At 40.6% G+C, this 14535-nt stretch overlaps 1 protein-coding gene and 1 pseudogene across 2 annotated transcripts in view; one reads left to right on the forward strand and one right to left on the reverse strand.

Annotated features, from left to right (window-relative positions):
• SLC35D2 (solute carrier family 35 member D2) overlaps positions 1–9033 on the forward strand; it is a 48541-nt gene extending 39508 nt beyond the window's left edge. The window contains exons 7-9 of one of the 2 annotated variants that reach the window (XM_049115751.1): positions 6295–6373; positions 7404–7486; positions 8323–9033. In XM_049115751.1, the coding sequence (XP_048971708.1) occupies positions 6295–6373; positions 7404–7486; positions 8323–8425 (265 nt within the window). In that variant the 3' untranslated portion in view covers positions 8426–9033. The remainder of the gene's footprint in view (positions 1–6294; positions 6374–7403; positions 7487–8322) is intronic. The other variant, XM_025423092.3, reaches the window with a different exon arrangement.
• Positions 9034–12929: 3896 nt separating this feature from the next.
• LOC112643494 (syntaxin-18-like) lies at positions 12930–14170 on the reverse strand (annotated as a pseudogene).
• Between the last annotated feature and the right edge of the window lie 365 nt (positions 14171–14535).

Consider the following 14535-nt stretch of genomic DNA (forward strand, 5'->3'; position numbering starts at 1 on the left):
CCACTAAACCTCTATCCCATGTTGAAAACATAATTATAAAATTTTAATGCTTTAAAAATGCATGTTAAAAAATTAAAAAAATAAAAATGCATGTTAAGTGAATGGAATGGTGAAAAAAAGCAGACTTTTAATTTTCTTTTGAGTTATGATGGAAAGACTGTTTTCAGAAATGCTATTTGTAATCAGGAGTTTGTAAAGCATATGATGGAGTTTAATTATGTCAGGAAGGTAAACTGGATTGTGGGTACTAAGATAGTTTAATGCAGGCAGAAATAAAATATAGACAAACCTGAATTGACTAACTCGATTTTATAAAGCTAGCTCTGGGGTACCTGGGTGGCTCAGTCAGGTAAGTGTCTGCCTCTTGATTTTGGCTCAGGTCAGGGTCTCAAGGTTGGGAGATCTATACCCACAGGCACAGTGCTCAGTGAGGAGTCTGCTTGAAGATTCTCTCCCTCTCCCTCTCCCTTTGCCCCTCCCTCTGCTTGCACACACACACTCTCTCTAAAATAAATAAATCTTTTAATAAAATAAAATAAAAATCTAGCTCTGCAAGTCTTTTCAATCTTGCTGAAAAATTACAGGTTCTGGTTCATTCATACCAGCTGCTGGCAGTAGCCCTCAGGCCTTGGTGGTGATTAGTCTAATCTGTTTCTGCTCCAGTAGCAGACCTTTTGTTCTCAGTGAAGCAGTAATATATTCCTTAATAAAAACACAAAAGTACCAAATATTTTCTAATCCCAGGATAAAAAATATTCTCTTCCTTAAAACTTCCCTGATATGGGATTCTGTGGATAGCACAGGGCAACAGAACTTCAGAGAGTGCAGATATTCCCACATTCCCAATAAACCAATCTTCATGTAAAATCAGTGCCCTGGGAAGATGGACCACATATATCCCATGACTTTGACATCCCTGGCACACCACAGAGGCCTTGGGTAGGAGTGTGTTCTTACTAGAGATGAGTGAGATGAGATTACTTGAAATTCTTTGAAATCTGGAATTGGAGTCATGTGCTCGGGTATCACTGTGGTTGAGAGAAGGGAGATAAATGTGGCCTTTTATTATCTGAACATTTGTGTTAATTTATATAAATGCTCCTTCATGGAATGATAACTGTTGCAAGTTGTAAATGAGGTCATTTGAATTCTATTTGTGACTGCCATGAGTGTGCCATACAGCCTTGGGTAGATAAGTTATTTTTCGTGTCATTTTCAGAAATAGTAAGAACCTTGGAGCAGGAATTCTGCTCCAGGGGTTTCTATGTGAGCACATCCATCTCTTGGGGACCTGTAAACCCAAACATACGGCTGGTATATGTTGTCTGAATGTATATCACATACATGTGCTATTATTTTTCAAGTGTACATAGAAGATATATGATTTAAAAGTTCAGAATGGCAAGGAGCTACTGATAATTCAGCAATACTTTTAAATATCTTTGCATTTTTTTAATCCATAGATGCTAAAACCAAAACTACTGTCATGTGGAGGTGGATATTTTTAGTGTTAAAAGTGGTATGTTTTCCTTTGTACTGAATTAGCAGAGGTTCTTTTAATTTAGAAACTTAGTGTTCTTAGCCAAAGGATTATATAGGAACATACTCTCATGTAGAAATTTTTTCTTAGAAAATTGTAATACAGATTGTCCTACACTGACTACTTTGCGCCTTGTGGTTTTCCCCTTATCTTCTCTGGGGACACCTAGTGGACACGCTGATAAGTGCAGCCTCTTTGTCTGCAGGCCCCTTAGGGACAGTGGCTCTTTCAGGCACCCCCAGGCCTCAGAGAGGGGTTCCTCCTGTGCCCAGCCCAGCTGGTGAGTTTGTGTCCTAGCTGTCCACACTCATGGTGGATAGATACTGGAATCTTATATTCAAGGTATCAGCCAATTCTGATGCAGGTGGAGGTGATTTCACTAAAAGGTAGGATGGAGAAAACATTGCATATTTGGAACCCTGGAGTTGGAATTTTTAAACAAAAATAAAAATAACATCCATGATTGCCTTGGGTTGAAGTCTGCAGGACTTCATTTAGGAGGCCTGCAGGAAACTTTTCTGTTTTCCCTAAGTTGGGGTAGACCCCCTCCCTGTGCTCTTATCTCTAGTATTTTATTAGACTTACCTCCTCCAGGGTGGTTGCTGTGTTATGTACTCTCACTATCTGGGCAAACACAGTAGGTACTCAGTAACATTACATTGAGGTTTTTTGTTTGTTTGTTTTTTTGTTTTGAGATTTTAAAAAATTTATTCATGAGAGACACAGGGAGAGAGGCAGAGACGCAGGCAGATGGAGAAGCAGGCTCCATGCAGGGAGCCGGACGTGGGACTTGACCTCAGGTCTCCAGGATCATGCCCTGGGCTGAAGGCAGACGCTCAACCGCTGGGCCACCTGGGCGCCCCACATTGAGTTTTTTTTTTAGTCTTTTAATTTTATGCATGAATAGGATTATTTATGGTTCCTGGGGCTCTGAATTAATGTTGAATTTATTAAAATTATAAACATTTAAAAAACTTAGATTTTGGGGCACCTGGGTGGCTCAGCAGTTGAGTGTCTGCCTTCGGCTTAGGGCATGATCCTGGGGTCCTGGGATCAAGTCCCACATCAGGTTCCCCAGAGGGAGCCTGCTTCTCCCTCTGTCTGTGTCTCTGCCTCTCTCTCCGTGTCTCTCATGAATAAATGAAATCTTAAAAAAAAAAAAAAAAAAACAACTTAAATTTTTTTAAGTTCAATTTATAAATACTGTTGCTCTATAAAGCTAGTAATTTTTGTATTACCATAGAACATTTACTTTCATTATTTGATTAATGGCTTCTTAACTCAAGTTTAGTTGATTAAAATCTCCTGAACAATTTACTATAAGTTGGTCTTGTTTACTACTCAGTGAATTAAAAAAAAATTAAACATTTTAAACACCACTTACAAATACGATTCACCTGATATTTCTCCAGCTAGTCCAAGCCCTAATGCGGCCCTGCAAAGTTTATGAGCCAGGTTGCTTTACATACCTAAGCAACTCTTTGAAATCTAGTAAACCAAACTTAGAAATGTGATGTCACCTTCTTTTTAAACATCAACTACTGTGTTCGGACTGACTCAGATTATTTTACTTCTTGCAACTGAAAATTGCAAATCTAATCCCAATTGCACATTTCAGTTTCAAACCACAGAGGTCAAGACGTTGGGTCCTCGAACTTGTCAAATTGCTGTAATTACCTTAATAACAGAGACACATGTTATTCTGAAGATTACAGAATTTCAGTTTGTAATTGAGTTTATTCCCTAACATACAAGCTTGGTGTACTTTATCTCTAAGATTTTTTTCTTTACCATCCCTGGTAAGAAACATACTCAGGCCAAAAGCGTTTATTGATTTGTGATCCAGATTCTGTTACTAGTAGGGATTCTGACCTGGACCAGGGGCACTAGGTTTCTGCAGGAAGAGGCTACCTAACACACAGGGGCTGAGCCCATTCCTTAGAGTCTGATTCCCTCTGTTCTGCCAATGGGGGATCCAGCCTTATGCTTCCTAACGGGAATGTAGCTTTAAAATCCAACACACCTAGGATCTCTCTGTATCCTTTGGGCAGATGGAATTTTGTACCCCACTTAGGTTATTTTCTTCAGTTCTTGATTGGAATGAACATATTTCTTCTGATTAGATTCTGTATTCTTCCCTGTACATATGTATTCTTTGGCTGGTGCTTGGTCCCAATTCTATAGTCATTTTCTTGACATAAGCATCAATATAGTGCTCAGTGTTGAATGCCTGGTGAACTAACTTTGGTCCAAGGGCACAGGAGTATTATTGGCATGTGGAATCCATTAGTTTATTTCTTTCCTTTCCTTTCCTTTTGTGTACTCTTTAACAACCCTGTTTCACCCATTCCCACCCACCTTCCTTCTGATACCCATCAGTTTTTTCTCTATTGTTAAGAGGCTGTTTCTTGGTTTGTTTCTCCTTTTTTTTCCCCTTTGCTCACCTTTTTAAAAAATTTCACAGATGAGTGAAATCATATGGTGTTTGTCTTTCTCTGACTGACTTACTTCACTTAGCATGATACACTCTAGTTCCATCCATGTTGTTGCAAATAGATTTCATTATTTTTGATGACTTTGTAATATTCCATTGTGTGTAAAGACCACTACTTCTTTATCCATTTATCAGTGGATGAACACTTCGGCTGCTTCCATAATTTGGCTGTTGTAGATAATGCTGCTATAAACATCAGGGTGCATGTATCCCTCTGAATTAGTGTTTTTTGTATTTGGTGGGTAAATACCCAGTAGTGTGATTACTGGATCATAGAGGTGGTCCTGTGTTTAACTTTGAGTGACCTCCACACTGTTTTCCACAGTGGCTGCACTAGTTTGCATTGCCACCAACAGTGCACAAGTATTTCTTTTTCTCCACACCCTTGCCAACACTTGTATCTTATGTTTTGGATTTTAGCCACTTTGACATCTCACTGTAGTTTTGATTTGCATTTCCCTGATGATCAGTAATGTTGAACATCTTTTCATGTGTCTCTTGGCCATCTGTGTGTCTTCTTCAGAGAAATGTCTGTTCATGTCTTCTGCTCATTTGTTAAATGGCTTAATTGTGTTTTGGGTGTTGAGTTTTGTAAGTTCTTTATGTATTTTGGATACCAGCCCTTTGTCAGATATATCACTTGCATATGCCTTCTCCCATTCTGTATGTTGCCTTTTAGTTTTGTTGATTGTTTCCTTTGCTCTGAAGAAGCTTTTTATTTTGATGTAGGCCCCATAGTTTACTTTTGCTTTTATTTCCTTTGTCTCAGGAGAGCTATCTAGAAAGATGTTGCTATGACCAATGTCAAAGAAATTACTGCCTGTGTTCTCTTAGGATTTTTATGGTTTCAGGTTTCACATTTAGGTCCTTAATCCATCTTGAGTTTATTTTTGTATATGGTATAAGAAAGTGGTCCAGTTTCATTCTTTTGCACATTGTTGTCTAGTTTTCCCAGCACCATTTGTTGAAGAGCCTGTCTTTCCCATTGTATATTCTTGCCTCCTTTGTCTACAATTGACCATAAAATTGTGGGTTTGTTTCTAGGTTTTCTATTCTGTTTTATTGATCTATGTGTCTGTTTTTGTGCCAGTACCATACTGTTTTGATCACTACATTAATGTAACTCGAAGTCTGGAATTGTGATACCTTTGGCTTTATAGGATTGCTTTGGCTCTTCTGGGTCTTCTGTGGTTCTATACAAACTTTAAGGTTGGTTGTTCTAGTTCTGTGAAAAATGCTGTGAAAAATGAAATTGTTACAGAGATTGCATTAAATGTATAGATCACTTTGTTTGGACATTTTAACAATATTCTTCCAATCCATGAGCATGAAGATGTTTTTCCATTTCTTTGTGTCATCTTCAATTTCTTTAATCAATGTTTTATAGTTTTCCGAGTAGAGGTCTTTTACTTCTTTGGTTAAGTTTATTCCTAGGTATCTTATTATTTTCAGTGCAATTGTAAATGGGATTGTTGTTGTAATTTCTCTTTCTGCTGCTTCATTTTTAGTGTATAGGAGTGCAACAGATTTCCGTACATTGATTTTGTATTCTGTAGCTTTCCTGAATTCATTTATCAGTTCTAGCAGTTTTTTTTTTTTTGTGGAATCTTGCTATATACAGTATAGAATAAGTAGTATAAACCTGCAAATAGTGAACGTTTGACTTCTTCCTTATCAATTTGGATGACCTTTCTTTTTGTTGTCTGATTGCTAGGGAATCCTTTAACTCTCTTCCATCCAAAGCAATGCTTTGCTGATTTTCCCTTCTAAACACCAGTGGTTCTCAGCTGGTAGCATGTGAGAATGACCTGTAGAGCTTTGCTACTGCACGCAGCCAAGGACCCCACCTCAAACCCACTGAGGGAAAACTGTCACACATCATTGTGTGTTAAAAGTGTGCCGGGTGATTCTAATATACACAGAGGATTAAAGACCACCGTTGTGACATAGCTGTTAAAAGATTTCAGACAATTAAAAAAAAAATCTCCGTGTTCTTACCCTCTTTACATGGAAACATAATGGGAAATGCACAGACAGAATGAAAAGGATACCGAAGGTAGAAACTTTCACTAATGCCCAGCTGGACCACTTTACTGTACAAAGATGGAATTATAAAGGAGATGTTTTAAGGTGTAGGTTATAAAATCTTTTCTTTTTTACTTGTTTAAAGTACTTGTGGGTGGCTCACGTGCAGATTCTTCTTCATCTGTTATACCTGGCACAGTAAGGCATGCATCTGGCGCTTCCTTCCTTGATCCAGGTTTCTGCTGATGTATTCCATGGTTCTGTGCAGCTATTACAATTCAGCCCTCACTACAGCAGTGGTTGGAGCCATCAAGGTAAGTGGGTGAAGACTTGGGTGTTGGGGAACTAGCTGTGAATCCAGTTATCACGAAAGAAGCGGAGTTCGATTTTATTGTGGTAACGGAGATAATGCAAGCATGGAGGCTGGTGACATTTTCAGCTGTAGCTGGGTGATCTCTTCTTAGATCTTCTTATCCCCTAATCCATAAACAGAGGGCTCACTAATTTAAAAAGGAGAGACAAATTTTAATGTTTACTTTGGGGTTGATAGGAGGGGATGGTCTAGGCAAATGTAGTAAAAAAAGCAAAGCAGAAAAAGTCCCAAATTTCTGCACTCACCGACATATCTTATTCTATACCTTGCTTGTACAACTTGGTTTTCTGGGAGAACCTGTTGACTAAGAAAGGGAAGCCTTGTGAAGAACTGCTTTTAATCTAGATATATGCTCATTTGTAAGGTACTAAACTCATGGATTGCATGTAGGTATGTTTTGTGTCTGTGCACCTGATACACAGGAATGAAGAGGGGGGTGTCCTGTGTTCTATGCTACAGTTGCTTTGTTTTCCTATTCACGTGGATAGAGTGAGAAAGACCACCTGCTTTAACAGTAGACTCCTCCGTTGGCCACCTAGGTCCTTCTGGAATGCTCAATGCAGGGCACTGCTTGGAATTCGCTGGATGTCTAATCTGTGCAAGTTTAGGGTCCGTATGATTAAAATTCACCACCCAGTGATGGTAAAGAGATGGGATCTGGAAAGCTGATGACAACTCAACTCATATCTCTTTTCCTATGTATTAATTGTAAGGGGCATGAATGATGCAGGGTTCTGTAATTATCATGCCATGGTTCACATTCTTTATAAAGCCATATGTAATGGTTTTTTATTCATTTATTCAACATTCTGTGAACAGCTCTGTGTACAAGTCTCTGGGCAAAGTAAAATATTTAGTTTCAGATTTTACCATATGTATTTTATGTATGGTAAAAATATATATTTACTATATGTATTTTCCCCCTAAACCCTTCACTTTGAAAATGACTAATCCTCTCTCTTTTTCTGCAGAATGTATCCATTGCCTACATTGGGATGTTAGTTGGTGGAGACTACATTTTCTCTGTGTTAAACTTTGTAGGGTTAAATATTTGGTAAGTGGGATTTCTAAATGAACATCATTTTAGTAAAATCTGAATTTTAAAAAGTCTGATTCATCTATTATAAGTGAAAGAATGGGAGGTGTTTTGACATTTCTGTTTTTGAGATAATTTTACTTAAATCCCTCAATTCATCTGTTTTTATGACATGTTCCTTCATATGGATTGTGGGGACATGTATGATGAAAATTCAAGGGGCTGAGATCTGAATTTAATCCGTGTGTCTTTCTCACAAAAAAGTCTCCTAAGTTATCTGTCTTCCTTTTGTGAAGTGGGCCTTACTTATGTCCTGCTCTGTCAAAGCACCATACACTGATATTGGGAGGGGTGGCTGAGATACCTTTGAAAGGCATTTTGGGATCCTAGATGTGGGATACTGTCTTGGATAATAGTATAGTTTATTCAGCAATAAACAAATGTTTATTTTCTCTTCAAAGTTTTTTTTTAAAGATTTTATTTATTTACTCATGAGAGACAGAGAGAGAGAAGCAGAGACACAGGCAGAGGGAGAAGCAGGCTCCATGCAAGGAGCCCGACGCGGGACTCGATCCCGGGACTCCAGGATTACACCCTGGGCTGAAGGTGGCGCTAAACTGCTGAGCCACCCAGGGATCCCCTCTCCAAAGTTTTGTATTAGATATGATCTATTCTTTTTCTGCCTCTACAGATTTCTAAATAAGAGGGGGTAATTCTCATCAAGTAATCTACAAACTAGGAGAAAAACAGAGATCTCAATAAGCTGGCTATATCTATAAAGATGTATATTTTATGAAGATCTGGTGGTACTACCTGTGAGATTTATTTATTTTCACTTCCCCCCCTCCTTTCAGCATGGCAGGGGGCTTGAGATATTCCTTCTTAACTCTGAGTGGTCACTTAAAACCTAAACAACCTGTGGATGAAGAAAACATTCCTCTGGATTTGAAGAGTTAATGTGAGGCAGAATTGCAGACTGGCTTACAGACTGGGGACATGGGGAGGCATTCCCCCCATGTAGGAATGTGAATCCAGATGTTCTGGTCATGGACAGCACTCACCTCCCCACCCCCACCCCCGGTTAAAGAACAACAGGAACATCTGCAAAATGTGAAGAGAATCTACCTCACATGCCACTGCACAGTGAGCCATCATCGGCCCTGAGAAACTCATCCTGGCAAAGCCTTACCATCTGAAAGCAGATCTTTCAGAGTAAACCGTTGATTAAAGGGATTGTAACCCAGGGTCTTGTTTGGGCAGAGCACTGACTGTTTGCTCACTCATGCACAGCTCTGAGCTGCTGTTTGCCAGTACCACATGTGCTTCAGAGGACGAACAAGGCCGATGGTGTGAGAGTGATTATTATCAGCACGTTGGCCTTAACTTCAAGGATCCCAGCCAAAGCAAAGTGCCAGTGAGAACATTTTTCTTCTCAGTTTAAACAGACATGTCTTTATTTTAATAAAATTAGCCAAATTAACTGCAAGTTATTTGTTAGCTCTGATTTGATCATATATACTGGTATCTTTTCCCAATCATCAAAGCAAAATAAAAAATAATTTATATGCAGCCTCATACTGTGATATTACCGTAGATAGACAGGAAGACTCTGCCTGGAGGAAGATATTCCTTTTAAGGCTCATGCTGGAAAATATTACAAAATAACTCAGTGGGGGAGAAAAACCCTCTATGTGTCCTGTTCACATTTCAGTAGCTTATATTTCTTTCCCCACCTTCCCAGGTTTGTTCAGTGGGCTTTGAAATTCAGATCACTTGGATTTTAACCAAATGTATATTCCTTCATGGACTCGTCTGGCCTCCCAGTGGTGTATGGGCAGGAGCCCTGAATGGAGGAGCGTTATTATTTTTATTAACATCAAAAAATGAGCTGGGGTGCCTGGCTGGCTCAGTCGGAGGAGCATGCAACTCTCAATCTAGGGTCATGAGTTCAAGCCCTGCGTTGGGCATGGAGCCTGCTTAAAAGAAACAAAGCAATGGGCTGTCCCTGTTGGGGTTCAGGTGTCAGGTAAGGCCCCAGTCTGGGAGCCTCGAGCCCTTCTAATCCCACCTCTACCACTAACCATCCAACATCCTCACAGCTTACCTCGCCATTGGGGTCTGCATTGCTTTATTCTGTAAAAATTGAGCAGGATCTCCAAATCCCTTCTAGGTCTCACTTTCTCAGTTTCTAGAAGCTGAGTCAAATGTGTGGCAGAGAGCAAGTGAAGGAATGATTATATTGATGTGTTGTTTCAAAGTACCTTTTAAGGAAATTTAGTTTTAATTGTAAAACACATGGAACATAACATTTACTATCAGAGCCATTTCTAAGTGTGTTCAGTAGTGTTAAGTACATTCTGATTGTTGTGCACGCAATCTCTACAACATTTTCATCTTGCAAAACTGAAACTCTGCACCCTTGAAATGGTAGCTCACCACAGCCCCTGGCAACTGCCATTCTACTTTCTGTCTCTGTAAACATGACTGTTCTAGATATATAAGGGGAATTGCGTAGTGTTTGTCTTTTTGTGCCTGGCTTACATTGCTTAGGGTAATGCCTTCAGGGTTCATCCTTCTTATAGCAGCTGTCAGAATTTTCTTCCTTTTGAAAAGGCTGAATAATATTCCATCATATGGATGGATATACCACATTTTGCTTATCCATTCATCGCAATGGACACTTGGCTATTTATGAATAATTCTGCTATGAGCAAGAGTGTGCAGATGTGTCTTTGAGACCCTGTTTTCAATTCCTTTGGATATTAAAATTAATTTCCTCTCTGTATAGACACTTCTGACATCAAATGTGTGGAGTTTTTACTCCTATCAAGGAATTCTCCTGTTCTCTGGACACCAACTAGGTGTCCTGCAAATTCTGTTCAATTCTAACTGCCTGGCATGAGTGCAGATCCCACAGGTGAAGGGCCCAGTCCCACAAGGATGCCCCCACTTCTGATGCCAATCCCAAGTCCCAGGTTGTGACCTGTTCTGCTGACCAACTGGCCATGAATCAGGGGTTTGCACATACCCTCCCTTGGGTTGGATAATTTGCTGGAATGACTCACAGAACTCAAAGAGAAGTGCTTGAATTCTATTACTGGTTTCTTATAAAGAATACAGCTTGGGAACAGAAAGAAGAGATGCATAGGAAGAGGTGTGTGGAAAGGATTGTGGAGCTTCTGTGCCCTCTCTGGGTGCACCCCAACCTCCCACACACTGATGTATTCCCCAGCCCAGAGCTCTCCTAACCCGGGGGTGTAGGTATCCTTACTGTTTCCTATAGCAGCTGCACCATTTTACATTTGCACAAGGGATTCAATTTCTCCATATCTTCTTGTCTGACTTGTTATTTTCTGCATTGTGTTTTGTTTTTATAGTAGCCATTCTGACGGGTGTGAGGTGATTTATCATTGGTGTTTTGGTTTGTATTTCCCTAATTTTTAGTGGGGTTGGACATTGGACATTATTTATGTGCTTCTTGGCCACTCGTATGTCTTTGGAGACATGGCTATCTAATTCCTTTGCCCAGCTTTGAATTGGGTAGTGTGTTTTGTTGTTGAGTTCAAGAGTTCTTCATTGGGGAATCCCTGGATGGCTCAGCGGTTTAGTGCCTGCCTTCGGCCCAGGGTGTGGTCCTGGAGACCTGGGATGGAGTCCCATATCGGGCTCCCTGCTTGGAGCCTGCTTCTCTCTGCCTATGTCTCTGCTTCTCTCTCTCTGTGTCTCTTCTGAATAAATAAATAAAATCTTAAAAAAAAAAAAAGTTCTTTATTATTTTACCTTACTTTGAAGAGGCTTTGGAGCTGCTGTAACCACCTTCTCCTGCATCATGAACATCAGTCCTGAAACCCAGAGACCAAAAGTGCTAAGATTTAAAAGATGTGAACATCCATTCCTCATTTTTTTAGTGACAAAACAAAATGGTAGCACATTTTTGCTTTCTTCCAACAATTTTTTTTCTGGTTTTCATTCTCTGAATTCTTAAAGGAAGATGATTTTGTACTTTTCTACTCTTAGTATGGTCAATCCTTTGTTTCATAGTCAACACGCCTCTTTGGGGGTTCCTATTTAAGTTTTTTCTTCTGCAATCACCCTGAATGCTTTTTGGCCTTTTCTCACATGACCCTTTCTTTTTACCTGTGGAGACTTGTCCTGCTTCCATGTGTGGCCAGCAGAGGGCAGCGAAGAGCAGCCCAGCGGCATCTGCAGTTTCTTTTTGTGTATTTTTTTTTATTGGAGTTCGATTTGCCAACATGTAGCATAACACCCAGTGCTCATCCCGTCAAGTGCCCCCCTCAGTGCCCATCTCCCAGTCACCCCATCCCACCGCCCACCTCCTCTTCCACTACCCCTTGTTCATTTCCCAGAGTTAGGAGTCTCTCATGTTCTGTCACCCACAGTTTCTAGAATCTCTAGAGACCCAGTTCCCGCGGTGTCGCTGGTGGCATTGTGGTGGGAGCTCCAATCTGATTTTTGAATTAATATTAGTTGAAGCTAGGAGTCCAGAGTTGGTACGAAAGGGATTTGTGAGCCTCAAGGAGGCTAAAGGGTAAATGTAGCCTCATGCTTCAGGTCTCTTCTTTTTTCCTTACTAAAAGGAGTTGTAAAAGCCAGTCTGGATGGGACAATGAAAATTAAAATCCTCAATATTTTGCTTACTTCTGGCTATTGCACTGCAATAACGGTGACACCACCTGTTAACTTGGACTTTTTCCTGCTGTTTTAATATTTTTCCTGCATATTAAATGTATCTCAAGTATGGGGACACTGGAGGTTTGGACAGCTGAGTTTGCTTAAAGAATAGAACCTAGGTTAGAGAAAAGTTATAATATTATGTATATGTACCTATACACACATTTATATTTATATTTGTATATATTATCTGTGCCTTTGGGAAAATGATGAAGTTGCCTATGTCAATAATTTCAGAGTTTTAGTCACTTTTTTTTTGCACAATCATTTGAACTTAGTTTTCTCCTTTCTTTTCAACTTCATTGTCTTTAGCTACAAAATCAGCTTAAAACCACAGGTTTGGGGGTACCTGCTGTGAGAGTACATGTTTGCCTCCGCCCCCTCCCCCCAGTTGGTTCTGGGATAACCTCCTATCATAAACCACACTCTGATGCTGGAGACCCAGGACAGCATACTGTTTGTCAGAGATCAAGGGTGGGGGCAGCACCCGGCACAGAGCTTGCTTACAGCCATCCTGCGGATAGGGAGGAGCAAGGAGGAGGATCACATCACCGGGAGGAAGAACTCCAGCTCCAAGCATGCTTCTTCCTGGCTCTCTTCATCCCCCTCCATAGCTGCATTCCCTCTCCAGCTAATCGGTGAATGCCATCAATCTTGGCTTCTTGCTGTAAAAGCTCTGTGACTATCTGTGAATCTGGAAATTCCAACCACTTTTCCTTTGATTTGCCCTGCTTCCTCCAACAGGCCATTCACTCAACCACTTAGGCTCTCATTGTTCCAACATTTGTGTTTTTTTCTGAGGATGGTCTGTCTTCCCCTTTGCCGTCTCCCCAGATGCCCAGGTCAGGTTGTGCTCTGCATGGAGTCTTGTTTGGATATTCCTTATTGATGGGTTTTTCATCAGAATCTTTTGAGGGTTTCTGTGAAATTTTCTCAGAAGACATGAATTCTCTTGTGTTTGTATTTGGATCTGGTTCCAACTTACATCATCTTTTCTCACCACTACTTGTTGGACTCCGGTGGCTCTTTGTTCTGAGTCAAGTTTGTATACTCTTCAAATAAGCTGCCCTAAAATCCGAAACAGCACTCCTGTGCTCCTTGAGGGCTTGTGTTCTTAGCTGCTGGATGGCTTCTGAGCAGATCCTCAAGACTGTCTGAATGTCCTGGTCTATCTGATCTTCTGTGCCTATCATCCTTCCACACTCGGGCATGATATGGTGGTAACCATTCATATAATCTGTCCTGTGTTCCAGAAGATAACTTCTCAATTTGTCAGCATGCAAAATCTTGTGCAGGACAGAAGCACAAGGATGGTGAGCCCTGGGGGTGTGCAGTAAGTGCTAGGACAGAGCAGGTATGCAAGGCACAGAGATAGAGGCCACAGGCATTTTTCTCCCCCAGCCTACAACCATCCAATCCATCAAATGGAGACAGCACCTTCCTCTAAGTGTTATAAGAATTACATGAGATAACACATGGAGAGTGTTTTGCCACTGCTTGCCCCTAGCGACTGATAAAAGTTAATTACTGTTGTTAATAATAATATTATTATTGTTATCATTCTTGTTTCTAATTACAGTGGGGAGGAACTGCAAAGAGAGCTTCGCTCTACAGAGAAGGTGTATTTGGAAGAATGACTAGGAATTTATCACTTGGGGATGAGGGCAGAAGACCACTTCAACTCTAAAGTCTTGGTTACTTGGCCTTATTAATCATTGCTGTTTTCTGTGAATGGATGTGTGTACTTGGGCTTACGTTTTGGGTGCTGGGACTTGGCAAGGGTCAGCACCCTAGTTGACCAGCAGGTGCTGCTCTGTGGCAGCTTTCAGGAAACCGAGGGTCCCAGCAGCTCAGAATCTCTGTTTCCTCTCTGTCATCAGACACTGAAACGTGGAAAAAGAAAACATGCCCCTAGGATGAAGTCAGAAAATCCCAATCCTATTCCTGGGGATGCTCAGGGTCAGGAAACACTTTCTGTGTGCCTTCAACTCTTACCTCCACACCTACCATGATGAGCTCAGGGCCTTTTCTCCATGCTGTGTGTCCGCAGCCTGGACCAGAACACCAGCATGTTAGGGGATGTGTTAGAAAGAGACCCCCTGCAGGATGTTGGGGTGCACACGAACAGAAGCTGCATTTTTACCCAGGTGATTTGAGAAGCACCACTGCAGATGATTGGTCCAGACCACACTTTGAGTACCAGTTCTTAGCCAGGGGTTCACAGGATTTAGGGGGCTGGTGACTGGGGATAGGGAAAGAATACATCTTAATTTTCCCTGACCAAAATTTAGCATTTTTCATTTGAAAATGTAGACAAAACTGTGTAGTAGTAGCTTTATTTCTGATTTTGTTATCAGGAGAGGTTGAGATATTTT

This window comes from Canis lupus, chromosome 1, assembly GCF_003254725.2.
Source record: "Canis lupus dingo isolate Sandy chromosome 1, ASM325472v2, whole genome shotgun sequence".
Lineage (NCBI taxonomy): Eukaryota > Metazoa > Chordata > Mammalia > Carnivora > Canidae > Canis > Canis lupus.